This window comes from Panthera tigris, chromosome A2 (genome assembly GCF_018350195.1).
Source record: "Panthera tigris isolate Pti1 chromosome A2, P.tigris_Pti1_mat1.1, whole genome shotgun sequence".
In the NCBI taxonomy this organism is placed as follows: Eukaryota; Metazoa; Chordata; class Mammalia; order Carnivora; family Felidae; genus Panthera; species Panthera tigris.
The window spans coordinates 58,936,313-58,954,918 of NC_056661.1; the positions used below are offsets into that span (position 1 = coordinate 58,936,313).

General features: G+C 53.2%; 1 protein-coding gene across 1 annotated transcript in view; it reads left to right on the forward strand.

Annotated features, from left to right (window-relative positions):
- The window catches only part of UROC1 (urocanate hydratase 1), a 40,808-nt gene that overhangs the window by 13,647 nt on the left and 8,555 nt on the right, over positions 1–18,606 (forward strand). The window contains exons 7-17 of the mRNA XM_007097391.3: positions 2,730–2,796; positions 2,884–3,027; positions 4,913–5,001; positions 6,588–6,650; positions 6,944–7,123; positions 7,406–7,503; positions 8,291–8,363; positions 9,235–9,356; positions 11,281–11,351; positions 14,479–14,577; positions 17,176–17,275. Of these exons, the coding sequence (XP_007097453.1) occupies positions 2,730–2,796; positions 2,884–3,027; positions 4,913–5,001; positions 6,588–6,650; positions 6,944–7,123; positions 7,406–7,503; positions 8,291–8,363; positions 9,235–9,356; positions 11,281–11,351; positions 14,479–14,577; positions 17,176–17,275 (1,106 nt within the window). The remainder of the gene's footprint in view (positions 1–2,729; positions 2,797–2,883; positions 3,028–4,912; positions 5,002–6,587; positions 6,651–6,943; positions 7,124–7,405; positions 7,504–8,290; positions 8,364–9,234; positions 9,357–11,280; positions 11,352–14,478; positions 14,578–17,175; positions 17,276–18,606) is intronic.

Genomic DNA, 18,606 nt, shown 5'->3' on the forward strand with positions numbered 1-18,606 from the left:
ATGAATATTCAGAAGGTGATTTTAATATTATAATGAAGCTGAGGTAACTGTCAGGCACTTTATGATTCATCTGTGGCAGGGCTTATATTGTTCTCAAATGTTCCTTTTCCTGTTTCAGCCTTTCCTTAGTTAGTTTCTAAAAGAAATTGACAGGCAGGAGTGTCTAGGCATTTCCTGAGTTCAGGAGTGAGTCCTGAGTTCAAGGGGTCAAGGACTCTTGCCAGGGACAAGGGGTGATCAGGTCTGTAGTATTGGGAGCCAATTAAGCCTCAGGCTAAGATTTTACAATGTTATCATCATAATCGTCACTACCAGGTGTCAGGTGTCCTGGTGAGCTTTATAGATACCATGGTGTTTGGCTCTCTGTACAAGCCTCTGACCTAGGCGCCCTTATTGGCCCAATTTGTGGAGGAAGGAACCGAGGTTCAGAAACCCGATTACTTTTTTGGTTGGTCCTAAGTAGCTACTGTTACTACTATTTACTGCGAGGCCTGATGGCCTCTTCTTCACCAGTGGAAGCAGCCGCAGGGTCAGAGGGACAGGGTCTGCATCCTGGACCTGCTGCCTCCTAAGTGTGACATTGGACAAGATGGCATGCTTCTGTTTTATAGATTCAGGGTGGAGGTTTAAAGAGAGTAGAACTGCAGAGTCAGACCTGGTCTGCTGCACCTGAGGATTGACCCGGGTGCTGTGGGCAATTGACTAAAATGGCTGCAAATCACCCACACAGGCGGGAAGGGTTTAAACCTTTAACTTAGCCAAGCTGTCAGGCTGACACAATGAAGTTACAGATAACAGTCAGCACCAGGGTAGATGTGGGAAAACAGGTGGTCGCAGATTGTGGGCAGGTCTAGCAAGGCTGGGGGTGGCCAGGAGGACTATACCTAGTGACTGGGGTCAAAGTTCCAAGTGCAGGAAACTTGATCCCACAATTTTACCTCCTAGAGTTATTTTGGGAGCAGCATGTAGTGGGTAACTTGAGCACAAAGGACTGAATTAGAAGGATTTGAAGTCAGCTCACAGCTCTGCAGTGTATCCCTGTATAACCTCGGAACTTGGGTCCTGTCTGTTCATAGCTCTTGCCTCAAAGAGTTCCGTGAGAATTCACGAAACGATCAAGAGGACACCCTTAGTATGTGGTACAAAGGGAGACGTGGGCCCTCTGCTTGAGTGGATATGGGTCCCCAAGGCAGAGATTAGGGGGTCCATGCAGCCTTGTGGGGGGTTCTGATGGTTTCACTCATCTCCCTGGCTGGATGGCTATTATATTAGAACCATTTTTTATATTGTATAATAGTCATACAACCTTCCACGATAAGGATAATGCCTCCCCCTTTTTTGGAAGAAGATGAAGAGGTTCCACGTGGTCCAGTACCTTATCTAAATTATAGGATAGACTTGGCATTCAGACTCACACCTGCAAGAATAGGATCTAGAAGAGAAGGGGGCTGGGGAGAGTTGCTGGGTGACAGGAACCCAATAGAAAAGAGACAGGGAGTTGAAATGGACCAAGGACAAAAGCAAGCGGCAGTAAACCTTGGAGCATCTCTTACCTCAGGGGTCTCCAGGGAAGAGTAAAATTAAGGCAACAGAAAAAAAAAAAAACCAGAAAAATGCACTGCCAAAAATATTCAAGTGTTTGATAATTATCAAGGGATAGACACAGGCACCCTTATGCATTGCTGGTGACAGTCACTTTGGAATTTGACAATGTCTAGTAATATTTTACATACTTGCACCTGATGACTGAGCCCTACCCCTTCCTGGTTTCTTCCCCGGGCCAGCGAGGCAGACAGGAGGTCACTCACTGCAGTGTGGTTCGCGTAACGAGATCAGAGGGGGCAGGGGAACATTCTGTGGTTTCTGATACACACAGCGTGGAACCATGAGTAGCCATCAGCAGGACCCGTGTGTGCTGATGTGGAAAGGCCCCGAAGGTGAGGGGCCCAGCTGCACAAGCAATACCAATACCTACAAGATGAGGCTGTTGATGTAAATAATACGAATACTAATGACGACAATAACCCCACCTGCAAACAGTGACCCCAATGCCATTCGGTGATGGCATAGCCCACAAACCTGAATGAAGCGTGCCGCTCTGTGAGCACCCTTTTCTGAAGGCGTCACCCCTGCCTCCCGCAGCTCCGTGCCCTCCTTCCAGCAGGTAGACCCCCCCATTGGAGGTCATTGAATGTCATACCAGCAGAATCCCACAGAACGGGTTCTTTCACATCTGGCTTCTTCACTGAGCCACGTGGCACAGGAAGACTTTGGTCTGTTTCTTTGCTGTGAAGCGTTCTGCTGTGTTCTTACGCAGCCGTTTGTTTCTCTCTCTTCCGTGCTGGGAGCTCCAGCTCTTCCAGGGCTTGGCCACCGCAAACAAAGTTGCTGCGAACAGTGGCGGGCCTGTCTTCACATGGGCGTGAGCGCAGAAAGTGAAGGTGCCCGATCACCTTCCGCCTCCGTCGTTACGGCCAAATGGCCCCCACAGTGATTTTGCCACTTATATTACAGTGTTTAACAGATCAAAATCTGTGTATAAAAGGTCCCGGAGGCCAGAGGGGACCAGAATTGGGGGACTGTAGCTTTCTCTATAATGGTTTCTTTTTTTTAAAAGGAAAATGTAGGAATGCATTTTGGGGTAATCGAAAATGAATTTTAAAGCATGTGCCTTTTAAAGCTGTGCCTAGCACCGAGCTCAGCCCTGAGCTTGCCTTCTCTGTGGTCAGGTACGGCCAGATGACAGCAGGCAGCTACTGCTACATCGGTCCCCAAGGCATCGTCCATGGCACAGTGGTGAGAAACAGGGGCCACGCCTGGCTGCCGGGGGTGGGAGGCGGACGTGCCGGAGTGGAGAGTGAACTCCTCCTCTTCTCCCTGCAGCTCACCGTGTTGAATGCCGGGCGACGGTACCTGGGGGTCAAGGACCTGGCTGGGAAGGTCTTTGTCACCTCTGGGCTGGGCGGAATGAGTGGCGCTCAGGCCAAAGCTGCGGTCATCGTGGGGTGCATCGGCGTGATAGCAGAGGTGAGCCCAGCAGGCACTCTGCCCACCTGTGTCCTCCCTCAGTCTAGAGCCACCCCCACTCACAGCCCTCTCTTCTCCTGCACCCCCCCACCAGCCCTCCAAGCCTCCCAGGGTGGGTTCCCATGGCAGCCTATGCCTCCTGCCTTCAAAGTGCCCATCTTCCCCTATGGTCAATGCCTGCTGATCCCGCCCGCCCCGGGAAACTGACCTTCTGTGGGCACCGCTCCCCTTATCCCTGGAGATGAACATAGCCTCCCCCAGCTCTGACAGGCCACAGTCAGGTGAGGGTGACAGACATCAGTAGAGGTGTGTGCACACAGCCTTTGGCCAGTGGTTCTTACAACTTTCTTCAGTAGAGCCAAGGAGAGGAAGGGAGCCAGGGAGAGGAGGCGAGGGGCTTTAAGACAAACCTTGGTTGGTCGGGGGTACCTTTCTCATGGGAGATATATTTCCTGCTTCCAAGGGGACAGAGGAGGGCCTGAGTGTCCTTGTACACAGGGTCCCTTAAGCAACTTTTATTTAAAATAATCAATATGCCAAGGTGGCACATTTCCGGGGGGGGGGTGCCCTTGGCCCCTATATAGAAAATAAGTTACAGCAACTAACGTTAGCTCATCCCCTGGAATCTGCAGAAAAATAGCCTATGTTTTTAAAAAGCTTTGACTTCCCCTCGTCTCATCCTCAACCCTCATCCTCACCTACTTCCCCCTGTATCTTCAAAACATGTTTGTCACAGGGGCACCTGGGTGGCTCAGTCGGTTAACCATCTGACCCTTGGTTTCGGCTCAGGTCATGATCTCACACTTCATGAGTTTGAGCCCCACATTGGGTTCTGTGCTGACCACAGGGAGCCTGCTTGGGATTCTCTCTCTCTCTTTCCCTCTCTCTGTCCTTCCTGCATGCACACTCTCTCTCTCAAAATAAATAAATAAACTTAAAAACAATATGGGGCACCTGGGTGGCTCAGTCGGTTAAGTGTCCAACTGGCTCAGGTCATGATCTTACAGTTTGTGGATTTGAGCCCCATATCACTGACAGCTTAGAGGCTGGAGCCTGCTTTTGGATTCTGTGTTTCCCTCTCTCTCTCTGCCCCTCCCCTGCTTGTTCTCTGTCTCTCTCTCTCAAAAATAAATAAAAACATTAAAAAATTGTTTTAAATACAGCATGTATTTTTTAAAAGTGTTTGCCACAGAGAGAGCAGTACATATTTGTAATAAAATTCCCAGATGGCAAATAAGCAATCCTAAAAATAAAGAGGCACCCACCTTTGTGATTTATACTCAGTTGGTACTAAGCCTGCGTCATACACTCTTATATTTCTTAGGAGCCCACCCGGGTGCCAATAGTAAAATCAAACTACAGCCGCTTGCACAAATAAGGTTTTGTTTCTCTCACGCAGCCCGCAGTGCTGGCATTGTTTCAGCGGCTCCGCGATGTCAGGGCCAACATCGCTAGATTCTCTTGGGTTTCCCTCATGCGTTCAAAATGGCTGCCCCCACCCCAGCCATCGCATCTACATTGAAGGCAGAAAGGAGGAAGGGGGAAGGTGCCACCTGTGACTGACTCGATTTTAGCAGGAAGATGATACCTCAGAAACTCGTTCTTTTACCTCACTGGTCAGTTTTGGATCGAATGGAAGTTCTTCCCTAAAAGGGAGGCTGGAGACAGTGGAAAGAGTAGCTGTAGTTAGCTTGGAGTGGGGTCACAGTGTCGCCCTGAAAATCCAGGTTCTGTTGACAAGGAATGCAGGAGGGGGAGTAACTACGGGAAAACAGCTCGTGGCACCTGTGCTGCCATGGGTGATCTACGCGGGGGATGGCCTCCTCCTGGTGGAGCCTGACATGCCCAGTGACTGACTGGGTGGCCCTGTGTCTCGTGGTCCCAGGTGGATAAAGCCGCCCTCACGAAACGCCACCAGCAAGGATGGCTGATGGAAGTGACCGACAGCTTGGACCACTGCATTGAAAGACTCAGGTACGGCGCCTGACCTGGGCCTGGGGAGGCCACAAGAAGGGGTCCGGAGGCTGGGCTGCTGTACGTGGGCCTATTAAATGCCTGATACTCAGCCACAGGCTGAGCGAAGGCTGTGCCTTGTATTTCTCACTGTTGTGGCTTGAGCGCCCAGCCCAGAGCCTGGCACGTATTAGGTGCTGGCCTCATCTGTTGGGGGGAAATGAAACTTTGAAAGACGGAACCGTTCCTCGGTGTGACTCCACCAGGTTTGGGGTAAGCCGATCTCCCTCCCCACTTGTGGTCTGGTTGCTTGAGGGGGGTGTCGGCAACACTGCCCTCTGGTTTGATGGCTAAACTGCGGGAACGGGGGAAGGACAGCCCTGGGGGCTGCTGATCTGATGCCGTTTTTGAAGCTTGCTCTCAACCGACACACTTTGGAGAGCTGAGCTCTGTGCAGGGAGGACGCACCACACAGCAGCTCTCCAGCCCCGCCACGATCAGTCACCCAGGGGGCTTCAAAGGGGGCTTGGAGGAAAATGTCCAAGTACATACCAAACTGAGAAATACTCCCATTACTAGGATCGGATACTGCTTGACACTGATCTCTTGAAAATGCTAGTTTGGCCCCATGGCAACCGCTGTGTAAAACTCTCAGATGAGCTTCCATTAAATACAGGAGACATTCCAGACTGCTGGTGGGACACAGATGGGTTTGGCCTGATCTGCCTCCTATGCCTGTGAATGCTGCTTAGCATCCCGGACGCACGCACACGCTGGCACACACGTGCATGCACTCATCCACGTGCACACTCACACACTCACCACAAAATCAGTTCCCGTCAGTTCAGCAAAGTGCCCTAAGCAGCCCGTCTGGTCATACTTCCGGGGAAGACACAGACGGGCGCAGAGGGAGCTTCTGGGGGTTCTCCAGTCCCCGTGCTGGTCCTGCGGCCGCCATTCAGTCCTTCCTTCTCCACTCGCCACTTGCTTAGAGGCCTCCTCGCAGCCCTGGGCCTGTAGGCCCTCTTCTTGCTTCGATTTCCTCGCGCTCAGCAGAGAGGAGCACGTTGGCTCCACTGGCATCTCTCTGCCAAGCACGGTGTTCCGTCAAACGGTGCCTTCGAGTGGGAGCCACACTGCCCCACGTGTTGCTGCTTTCCGACACCTCTGCCACCCGTGGGGCTTCATGTGTGAAAACCTTCTGCTCCTCCAAATAGGCTTTTGTGGGGGTTCTTGTTTTTTAATTTTGTCCGTTTATATTTTCTAAACAGTGTTTGGAATCACCTTTAGTGCAATTTTAGGATCACCTTGCACGAGTTCTAGAACAATCCCAATCAGAGCCCTAACGGCAAGGGTCCTGATTCTGTGAATTGCCTCGAGTTGGCTCATCACTGCTGTCATCTCGGTTCTCAGTTTTCCCTGATGGAGCATTCACGTCTCTGTTTCCCTTACGGTTCTGGGTCCTCAGTGGACACCCTTCGGAGGTCCCTGTGCCTCAGGCCCTATGCTGGCACACAGTGCCTTCGGTGACCTTCTGCATTCTCGCCAGCTTGGTACTGGTGGGGCAGGTGCAATGGACCATCTGCTCTGCTCTTGTCCCCTTCTAGGGAAGCAAGGAAAAGGAAGGAGGTGCTCAGCCTTGGTTACCATGGCAATGTAGTAGATCTTTGGTAAGTGGGGGATGGGATTTGGCAGCCTTGGGGACCCTGGGTGAACTTCCCCCTCCAGACAAGGTACTGATGGTGGCCAGGCTCCCCAGACACGAAGCTTCCAATGTGCTCTGCCTGAGTCTCTGCTCCCAGCTTCCGAGGCCCAGATCCTGGCCTGAGCTCATGGCAGGCCGCCTTCCAGCAGATGTTCTTTCAAGAGAGAAGGGCAATCCCCTGCTGGCTGGGCCTCGAACTCGGGCCCCAGACGGTGCCTTCCCCTGCCCCAGGCACTGATCGCCTCATGTCTTTCCCAGGGAGCGGCTGGTCCACGAATTGGACACGACGGGGGAGCTCTTGGTGGACCTGGGGTCAGACCAGACGTCCTGCCACAACCCGTTCAATGGCGGTTACTACCCTGTGCAGCTGGGCTTTGCAGAGGCGCAGAGCCTCATGGCCTCCGACCCGGCTGCATTTAAGAGCCTGGTCCAGGAAAGGTGATGAGTTCCCAGGGCCCAGGGGGCACACACAGCCAGCAGGAGCTTTTAGACTGGGGATTCTGGCCTCTGCCTGGTCCCCCAGGGGCCAGCTGTGCAGCCTTAGGCAAGACCTTGAATCTGTCTGAACTGTCTCCTCATCTCTCAGATGGGATGGAAGTAAGCAGAGCTGGCTGAGCTCCATGGGATGGGGCCGGGGGTGACAGCGGTGAGGCACAGAGGGCCTGCTTTCAGGGCCTTGCTGGTGGGTAGGGCTGATCACTAACTGCTGGCCTGTTGCAGCCTGAGGAGGCAAGTCTCAGCCATCAACCGACTGGCCAAAGAGAACTTCTTCTTTTGGGACTATGGCAATGCCTTCCTGTTGGAGGCCCAGAGAGCAGGTGAGAGAAAATGAAGGTCACATGAGGGGCCCCCAGCCTCCCAAGCTTGGAGGGGCCAAGATTTTGGCCCTTGGGAATACTCCCTTCTCACCAGCCAGGAGTAGCCTGGCAGGTGCCCTGGAGAGGTGGGGGCCACGGCCTGCAGGTTTCACTGTGCCCCTGCCTGGACCTTCTGGAAGCTGGTCTTCCCAGGTCCTTGGCTTCTCTGGGCTTCAGTTTATCCATGTGCCTTAAGAACACAAAGTACCAGGACGTCTGGGTGGCCCAGTTGGTTAAGCATCCGACTTCAACTCACATCATGATCTCACAGCCCATGAGTTCGAGCCCCGCGTTGGGCTCTGTGCTGACAGCTCGGAGCCTGGATCCTGCTTCGGATTCTGTGTCTCCCTCTCTCTGCCCCTCCCCTGCTCATGCTCTGTCTCTCTGTCTCTTGATAATAAATAAATGTAAAAAAAAAAAAAAAAAGAGAGAGAGAGAGACACAGTGGAAAGTCACCCCCCCACCCCCAGCCCTTTTTCTGGTGCCAGCTCCCCTCCTGGAGTTCGAAGGTTCTGGCGTGTCATGTCGGGAATGTGGGCACAAACATGTGTATGCCCCTACCCGGCCCCACACCAATGGCAGCACTTGCTGTCTCCCTTCTTCGTCATAAAATGAGACCCAAGGAGGCTTCCCTATCAAAACTTTGTTTAACTCACCATCTGGGTAGTGGTATAAGTCCTCACCTCGGGGCGGGGCCCGCCAGCCCTCAGACCCTCCAAGTGATTCTGGGCGGGTTCTGTGCCCACAGGAGCTGACGTGGAGAAGAAAGGCGCCAACAAGACAGAATTCCGCTACCCCTCATACGTCCAGCACATCATGGGGTGAGTGATGGGGTCACCTGCGGCATCTGGGTGCTAGACATTCAGGTTGGAAAAGTCCCCAAGTAGGGAGAAGGAGGAGGTAACCAGAGAGAGATCGGGCTGACGGTGGAGGCCACCAGGCCACATGAAGGAATTTGGGCTTAAGCAACACAGGGACAGGGATGGGAAGCTTGCCAGCCCTTTTGTGCACAAGATGGGACCAGAGAGGAAGGGAGAGGAGGAAGGCCATGGTCTCTTTCTTGGATTCATCATGGGTGAGGAGGCAGAGACCCAGGGGGTTGCACTGCCAGGCTGCAGCAGGGGGCAGCGGGGTGGGGGTGGGGGGCCTGTCCAGAGAGGAAGGTGGGCCCAGGGGGCTGGGTGAGTGCAGGAGCCAGGAGGGGCCCAGGCCTCTCCATCCCTCTGCCTGGAGGCCACCTAGAAAAGTCAGTTCACCCAAGGCAAACCTGGCCAAGTCCCCACAGTTAAACTCTTTCTCCCAACTACTTGCTTTTAGTTCACTGATTTTCAGGTTGTCTTTGTAGAGTAGTTGCACTAGAAAGGAATTTCTGCCTGTGTCCCGGCTTCTGCAGCAAGAGATGGTGCCGGTCTAAGAGGAGGGACAGAGACCCGGGGTGGGGGGGGGGGCACAGAGGGGAGAAGGTGGGGTTGAGCAGGGGAGGGGACCTGGGGGGCTGGCCTCTGAAACTTGCTGTGCAGTTAGCGGCTTAGGGGCGTCCAGCAACAGTTCTGGATGCTGAAGCCCTGACTTCACTCCACGGGCCCACATACCATGTCCCCAACACACCCCTCTCAGTTCTGGAGCACTGTAGATAGACCCCCCCTCCTTGGTCCATGGAGGGTGCAGCCAGGCTGCATTTTGTCCTCGCAGAGACATATTCTCCCAGGGATTCGGGCCTTTCCGCTGGGTATGCACGTCAGGGGACCCCCAGGACCTGGCGGTCACGGATCAGCTGGCCACGTCTGTGCTGGAGGAAGCAATTGCTGACGGAGGTGAGGCTGCAGGATGGGACACGTTCACAGGCAGGTGGCCCACCACAGGCTCCAGGGCAGCCCACCCCCTTGACGCAGCCCCCCCTTCCCTGCTTGTGCTCGGCCTGGCCCCCGGGGCACAAGAGCACGTGGACTTGGGGTTTGTGCCTGTCAGCGGTGCTTCTGATTCTTCGTAGCTGTCCTCTGTGCCCACTCTGCTCTCCCCATGTCCGTGGGTCTGTGGTCTCTGCGACAGAGAGTTTGCACTGCCTTCCCACGTGGATGGTGGTGGTCGTCCCCGCGTCCCTGCCCCCGCCCCTGGTTTAACCACAGTCGTTTCCTGTGTAGTGCATGTGACGTTGCTTCTCACGTGGAGAAGAGAAGGCAGGGGTTTTGTGAAGCTTCCTCAGCTGTCAGGACTCCTACCCGCACTTCTCTGCAGCTTTTCTGCAGGTCCGGGCCACCTTCTCTCTGGTTTGCTGCATAGGTCCTTCAACCTTTGGCTGCTTGTTTTTGATCCCCAGGGCCATTCGCCCCTGCTGCCCACATCCAGGCTGGGCGGGCTGGGACGGGTCCAGGATACAGGGTGCAGGGCTGGAGAACAAGGGGAGGGTGGGAGGAACTGGGCAGGCGGAGGCCTCCTGGGAAGGAAGGGATCCTCTCTTAGAAACCTGTCCTCCGGGAAGAAGCCCTGAGCTGCGGCATCTGCAGATGGCCCCTGCGTAAATACTCTCAGAGTGGCTGATTCCCATCGAAGCTCCATGCACAGCAGTGGCAGCGTTTGCAGCAGGCAGGCAAGAACGTGAACAGGGAAGGGGTAGAGACCAAGAGAGAGACAGACAGATCCGAAGCAGGCTCCAGGCTCTGAGCTGTCAGCACAGAGCCTGACGTGGGGCTCGTACTCACGAACCGTGAGATCATGACCTGAGCTGAAGTCAGTCACCCAACCGACTGAGCCACCCAGGTGCCCCAAGCGTCTGATTCTTGGTTTCTGCTCATGTCATGATCCCAGGGTCATGGGGTCCGGCCCCGCGTTAGGCTCTGGGCTGAGCGTGAAGCCTGCTTAAGGTTCTCTCTCTCTCTCTCTCTCTCTCTCTCTCTCTCTCTCTCCTGGGACACCAGAGTGGCTCAGTTGGTTAAGCGACCACCTCTTGATTTCGGCTCAGGTCACGATCTCACGGTTTGTGAGTTCAAGCCCCGTATTGGGCCCCACGCTGACAGCTCGGAGCCCACGTGGGATCCTCTCCCTCTCTCTCTGCCCCTTCCCCACTCACGCGTGCATTCTCTCTCTTTCACAATAAGTAAATAAACAAAAAAGAGTCTCTCTCCTTCCCTCTGCCCCTCCCCTGCTTATGTGTGCATGTGCACGCACTCTCTCTGAAAAAGTGTAAGTTTATTTAATTGAAATTTTAATGGTATCTGTGTCAACCACTGGGTCACACCATCCCTGAGGATTTAACCGTCTGCTCTCATGAGCTAGTGGAAGCAGGCTCCTGAGCAACACAGCTACCACCCGACTCTGCATGCCCCCCACACTTTAGCTGACCGGCCTGCTTTCCTGGGATAGGAACTCAACTTCTTCCTACCTCTACGCCTTTGCCTTTGCTGTTCCCTCTGCCTCAAATACTGTTCCCTCAGCCTTTTGTGTGGTGGGTTCCTTCTTAGCATTTCGATTGCAGCTTGACAGCTACCTCCACAGAGAGACCTGGGGCCCTCCTGACCCGTCACCCTAGTGACCACTTCACCATATTTCTTTCCTCCATGGCCCACAGCCTCCTCTGTTCCCAGTGCCTGGCCCAGTGCCTGGCATACAGTGAGGACTCAATAGATGTTTGTTGAGGGAATGGATGGATGGTGATGAGCGGCTGCCAGAGGGAGGGCCTGTGCCCGAGCCCCACGGGACGGGGGCTCCTGGTGCCTGCGACACCACTCTTTCTCCCTGCAGTGAACCCGGCTGTGAAGCTGCAGTATGTGGACAATATCCGCTGGATCCGGGAGGCCGCCAGGCACCGGCTGGTGAGGGCTCCGCCTGGCGGGAGGCAGGGGTGGGCCACTGGACTGCCCTGCCCGAGGCGGGGTACTGCTGGCCATGCCCGGGCTGGCAGACATGAGCCCCGGGACGGTGCCAAACACACCCCATGGGACTCCCTAGGTGGCAGCCTCCTTGGCCTCAGAGGAGGCAGCAGCAGCCACCTCACCCGGCGGGCTGTGGGACCTTAAAAGGGTGGCCTGGGGCCCGGGGGCAGTGACCAGGGCCAGTCGGGTCATTGCTCACCCAGCTGATTTGCAAACCGCTCTCTCAGGTCGGGCCTCCTGGCTTCTCAGCTGTGTGACCTGGGACGAGTGGCTCAGCCTCTCTGAGCCTACTGTCCCGGCTGGTCTGGGCAGTGGAGCCACTGCTGACGGTCTGCACACGGGCGCTGTGGTGGTGCACGTGCTTGGCACATGTCCTCTGGTGGCAGTCTGCAGGAGGCACTCCCGGCCCGGGCTGGGCAGAGGGTGTATGCGCGCGCTCCCGGGCATGCGAACGTGACTCAAGGTGATGCCCAGTGGGGACTGCTTTATACTGATGGGTCATAGACGTGTCTCTGAGGAGCTGAGTTGTGAGTTCAGCTCTAAATGCTGGGGGACTAGGGGGCGGGGGAGCAGCCATATGACAGTGGGGGGAGGCAGAGGACCAGCCAATGCACAGGCCCTGAGGCAGCAGTGGCCTTGGTGTACGGAAGATGAGCAAGAAACGAGCCTTTGACTCACGTGGCTTTGTCCACAGACCCTGATAGTCAGACGCAGCTGCCGCGTCCGCACTGGCGTGTCCTTGCCCTGGGGGTCCCAGGGCCAGAAGGGGGACTCCCTTGAGCACCGCCCCCATGTCCTGGGCTTCTGTGGCCCAACACCCCCCACCCAAAGCGCCACCTCCTCCTTGCCCAGTGGCTTGCACACGTGTTTCAGCCACAGAGACCCCCGTGCCAACAGCGGTCTCTGTGACCACGCAGAGTCTGAGACACCCACCGGACGGCTGTTGAACTGGAGGGTTGGGGCCTCGGGGAGGATGGGGCGGGAGTGGTATTGTGCAGGGCCAGTCCAGAGGCGGGCCTGGAGAAGAGGAGGACCCCAGCCTTGAGGGAGGGGCACCGACAGAGTGGGAAGGGGCTGGCGGGAGGTTGGGAGGTCAGGGGCATGGGGAGTGGCCCTCTGGAGGCCGCTACAAGGGCCGTGAATAAGCGGGACTGTCTCTTCTGTGTTTGAATTGGAGTTTTCGGAGGTTGTGTTCTCCCTACTTAGTTCACGTTGCTCTTTGTCTCATGAACGATGACGATTGCAGAAGGCCATCCTTCTTAAACATTTTAATTGAGTTTCGCGTAAGGTTCACTCTTGACGGAGCTGGCAGTCCTATGTCAGTTTGTCTCCAATTTGCTTTTTCTGGATCCAAGCCATCCGAAAATCTCTCCAGTGCTGGTTTATACTATAGTCTTTCCCACAAGGCTTTGAGGCAGCCGGCGTGAGGGCAGTATGGCCTTGGTTAGCAAGTCACGAGGAAGGAAGGGCCACGTTTGCTGGCGGGGCCGTCCAGACGGAGCGTTGGCTTCAGGCTCGCGGTCAGGGGTGGCATAGCTCCATCACTGGCTCCAGAACCTTCCAGCCCATTCCAGGACGCGTGGCCAGGCTGGAAGGGAAACACCTGGAGAATCCAGGGCTTCTCAGCCTCAGAACTACTGATGTTTGGGGCCAAATCATTTTTTTCAATTGTGGCAAACTACACCTTGACATAAAATGCCCCCTACGCTTTAGCTGACTGGCCTGTTTTACTGGGATAGGCCCAGCTTCTTTCTACCTCTGGGCCTTTGCACTTGCTGTTCCCTCTGCCTAGAATACTGTTCCCTCAGACTTTTGTGTGGCTAGTTCCATGTGGTTACTGTATTAACCATTTCGAAGGTACAACTCGGTGGCTTCAAGTACACTTCCATTGAGTGTAACCATCACCACCATCTCTCTCCAGACCTTTTCCAACTCCCCAAACTGAAACTCTGTCCCCATCAAATAAAACGGCTCCCCCAACACCCTCCCTCAGCCCCTGACCCCCACCTACTTCTGTCTCTGTGTGTTTGGCCACTCTACGGGCCTCGTATAAGTGGGATCCTACAGTATTTGTCCTTTCGTGACCGGCCTCTTTCGCTGAACGTGATGTCCTCAGGGTTCATCCATGTTGTAGCCTGTGTCAGAGTTTCCTTCCTTTTCAAGGCTGGATGATATTCCATCGTCTGCATAGAATGTATATACCTTGCTTGTCCCTTCGTCCGTCAGTGGGCACCTGGATTGCTTCCACATTGTAGCTATTGTGAGTGCTGTGAACTTGGGGGTGCAAATATCTGCTTGTGTGCCTGGGGACTTGGATAACTCTTTGTCATGGGGGGGCCGTCTCAGGATGCTTAGCAGGACCCCTGCCCGTGCTGACAGCACTCAACCGTGTCTCCAGTCATTCCCTAATGTCATCCTGGTTGAGGACCACTGTGCCAGTGACTCCTTTTTACTTGCTGAAGTTTCCGTTTCGTGGGAGTAACCTGTCTTACCCTCCAGAGGTGCGGCATCCTGATGGATGAGTCCGTGGGCTCTCAGCCATGTCACCGACTGCCCGGGGCGGTTGTGGGAGGGTTCTTGGCCCTTGTGCCCCAGTTTTCTCATCTGAAACATGGAGCCTAGGATGAGAACAATAGCAACTTCCTCATTAACTCACCGATGAGTGACTGTGTGCAAAGTGCTTGTAGTTGTGCCGGGCACAGGCCACAATTGCATTGGGTGGTGGTATTATTGTCATTGGAAGGACTCAAGCAAGGGTATGTTCATAAGAGGTAGCATCCCTGAGATGGGCAGGTCAGGGTCTCAGAGCCCACTCCTGGGGTTGATCCTCGAGGCAGTGGATCACGGAGGGACAGCTGGGGTCCCAGACTGCACGTGGACAGGCAGGGGTTTGGTGTGACTGCCCGGTGGGCTGGACATGAGGGTCTACCTTGTACCACACACCTCGGGGTCCTCCGTGACCTCCCTAGAGGGGACCATCTGGCTGCTGGTGGGACCTGTCACCCACATCCATCCCCTGCGTATCCCTAGGTCCCTGAGGTGCCTCTTCCCTCCCTTTTCTCTGCAGGTGGTGGGCTCCCAGGCGAGGATCCTGTACTCAGACCAGAAAGGCCGTGTGGCCATCGCTGTGGCCTTCAACCAAGCCATCGCCCGTGGGAAGATCAAGGTGACACATTCTGTGCTGCAGGCAGGAAGCTTCCCTTGGGCTCCTGCCCTTGGGTGCTGGCACTGCCCTGAGGCCCTCGGCTCTGTGTTTATGTCAGGTGGGAGGCAGATAACTGGGGACCTGAAGTGATGAGGCCTGTCCTGCAACCCAGCCTCTGACATGTTCCCTGCTGTGTGACCTTGGCGGGTCAGATGCCCTCTCTGAGCCACAGGTGCCATCTTCTGTGAGGGGAGAATTATGTCAATCTCAAGGCCTGGGTGGGAAGATTAAGAGAGTCACTTTCCATGCAAGCACTTCCCACATCTTCCTTGAATTCTCCTTTTATAAACCATGACAAATTTCCCTGGTGTTCCCTCATTTTCCTCCCCGTCAGCCAGCCTACCCTGGGGGACATGGAGCTCTGGGCACACTCCTCTGGGGGGCTCATTTTCTAAGCGCGTGCCGCAGGGTTCTTGCTGGCATCCCTGTGTTTGGGAGTGCCAGTGCTAATGATCAGATGTGAAAGGGAAATCAAGTTGGATGAATGTGAAGGCTGTCCCGGTGGGTGGCTCCGGTGGCAGCAAGGACAGCTCCCAGACCATCTCGGGAACACTGCCACAGCGCCACCGCTCAGCGTGCTTACGGAGATGAGGATAGCTGTGGCAGCTGCCCCAGGAGGGCTCCACAGGAACACTAACATCCAGGCTGCAGTCGGCTGGTCGGCCTAGAGAGCCAGGTCTTAATCGTTCATTCATTCCACATGCTCGATTGAGGGCCTCCTCTACCCCAGGCTTATTCTAAAGCACTGGGGACCACGTGGCAGAGAACAAAATAGACAGGGTCCCGGCCTCCTCCACTCACTGGGGAAGGGAAACTGACAACGCAGGATAAAAGCATAAATTCAGAGGGAACTTCAGATGGTGATGAACATGAGAAGAAAATGAATGGGGGTGACGGGATGGGGGTGATGGGTTATGAGTGATGGGGTGGGGGGGGAGCGGTGACTCTAGATGGGGTGGGGGTGACGGGGTGTGTGTGTGTGATGCCTCTAGATGGGGTAGGGGGTACGGAGTAGGGAGAGTGGTGACTCTACATGAGGTAGGGGTGAGGGGGTCGGGGGCAGTGGTCTGTCTGATGGGTGGTCAGAACAGGCCTTCTGAGTTGCTGATGTAGAACTGAAACCTGAATATCTGGGAGGTGCTAGAATACCGGGGGGTTGGCAGTTCAGGGCACATACAAAGAGGCGACAGCAAGCCTGGCTGGTTCAAGGGAAAAAGAGGGCCTCTTAATTCAGAGAAATGGGAGCTCCCCTTTTAGCAAGGTACATCTGAAACATCTATGCTTTTCCTCTTCTTCTTTTTTTTAACTTATTTTAAATTTAAATTTTAGTTAACATACAGTGCAATATTGATTGCAGGAGTAGAATTCAGTAGTTCATCACTTACATACAACATGCAGTGCTCAACACAAATGCCCTCCTTAGTACCCATCACCCATCTAGCCCATCCCCCACCCACCTCCCTCCATCAACCCTCAGTTTGTTGTCTGTCATTAAGAGTCTCTTATGGTTTGTTTCCCTCTCTTCTTCCCCCCCCCCCCGCTTTCCCATATATTCATCTTTGTTTCTTAAATTCCACCTATGAATGAAATCATATGATATTTGTCTCTCGCGGAATGACTTTTTAAAAAAATTTTTTTAATGTTTATTTTTGAGAGAGACAGAGATAGACAGTATGTGAGCAGGGGAGGGACAGAGAGAGGGAGACACAGAATCTGAAGCAGGCTCCAGGCTCTGAGCTGTCAGCACAGAGCCTGATGCAGGGCTGGAATTCACGAGCTGTGAGATCATGACCTGAGCCAAAGTTGGTTGCCCAATCAACTGAGCCACCCAGGAGCCCCTGACTGACTTATTTCTCTTAGCATAATACATTCCAGCTCCATCCTCCTCATTGCAAATGGCAAGATTTCATTCTTTTTGATGGCTAAGCAATATTCCTTTATATGTATGTACCACATCATTCATCAGTTGATGGACTTTAGGCTCTCTGTAGTTTGGCTATTGTTGATAATGCTGCTATGAACATCAGGGTCTATGGACCTCTTTGAATCTGTATTTTTGTATCTTTTGGGTGAATGCCTACTAGTGCAATTGCTGGGTTGTAGGGTAGTTCTATTTTTGATTTTTTGAAGAACCTCCATAGTGTCACCAGAGTGGCTGCACTAGTTTGCGTTCCCACCAACAGTGCAAGAGGGCTCCCCTTTCTTCACATCCTTGCCAACATCTGTTGTTTCCTGAGTTGTTAATTTTAGCCATTCTGACAGGTGTGAGGTGGTATCTCATCATGGATTTTATTTGTATTTCCCTGATGATGAGTGATGTTGAGCATCTTTTCATGTGTCTGTTAGCCATCTGGATGTCTCAAAGAAGTGACCAGGAAATCTGAACGTTAGGTAGGAGACAGACAATGCCTCCTATGCTTCCTCTTCTTGAAGAAGGTCTATTTCCAGGGGGAGGGATCTGAAGGGTGTCTGGTGTGGCCTGACCTTTGACTTCTGCCCTCTGCCAGGCAGCTGTGGTAAACACTGTCAGCTGATACCTCATATCTTTCCCTGCTGCAGGCACCGGTGGTCCTGAGCCGAGACCACCATGACGTGAGTGGCACAGACAGTCCCTTTAGGGAGACCTCCAATATTTACGATGGTTCTGCCTTCTGTGCAGGTGAGGAAGACAAAAGAAATTTTTTTTAATTTTTTAATGTTGGATTTGACTTTGTTTAGAAATCAACTGATTCATTCAGCGAGTTATAATGTTGCAAAAAATGTTCTGGCATCTGAGAGAATTGGCATAGGGTCACCCAGCCCAGCACAGCGAGGTTTCTGGGACCTGGGACTTTTCATTTTTAAATTGAGTAAGTGCCAGGCAAAACGGGACAGTTGGATGCCCTAGACTTGGGTGTGCACCTGACCCTGTCACTTGCTGGGCAAACTTCAGTAAGACTTAAAGTCTCTGAACCTCAATATTCTCATCTGTAAAATGGAAATAACAATTGTGCCTACTTCAGAGGGTTGTTGTGAAGAAGGAAATGAATTAATACTTGTGCAGCATTAAGTAGGTGTCCCACAGCCAGTGTTCACTGGTTATCTGCTGCGGCTGCTGTTACCATTCTGCTTCTGTACCCACTACAATTATAATCATCACAGAGGCTGGTGGGTTCTAGGCCTGGTATAGCTTGCTCATTCCCAGCACTGGAGTGCTCCCTCCATTATTGATGGGATCCCAAGGAAAGGAGGTGGACATTCAGGAACCCAATCTGTAACACTTTTTTCAAGGAATTGATACGTTTCATATAAGTTATCAAATTTGTAGGTATAGAATTGTATTCCTTTACTTATCTTTTTAATGTCTGTGGGGTCAGTTGTGATGTCTCCTCTGTCATTCCTGATGTTGGTGATCTGTGTTTTCTTTCTTCTTGATCAGTCTGTTAAGATATTTATCAACTTTATTGATCTTCTCAATAAAAAGCTTTAAGTTTCATTCATTTTTTTCTATTGCTTTTCTTTCTTTCTTTCTTTCTTTCTTTCTTTCTTCTTTCTTTCTTCTTTCTTTTTTTCTTTCATGTTTATTTTTGAGAGACAGAGGAACAGAGCACAAGCAGGGAAGGGGCAGAGAGAGAGGGAGACACAGAATCTGAAGCAGGCTCCAGGCTCTGACAGAATCTGAAGCAGGCTCCAGGCTCTGAGCTATCAGCACAGAGCCTGACATGGAGCTCAAACTCACAGACTGCAGAATCATGACCTGAGCCGAAGTTGGATGCTCAACCGAATGAGCTACCCAGGCACCCATTTCTATTGTTTTTCTGCTTCCAAATTCATTAATTAATCCCCAATTCATTAATTTCTGTGCTAATGTTTATTTATTATTTATTTTGAGAGAGAGTGCAAGCGGGGGAAGAGGGAGAGAGAGAAACCCAAGCAGACTCCACACTCAGTGTGGAGCCCGATGCAGGGCTCTATCTCATGACCTGATCTCCCAACAGTGTGATCGTGACC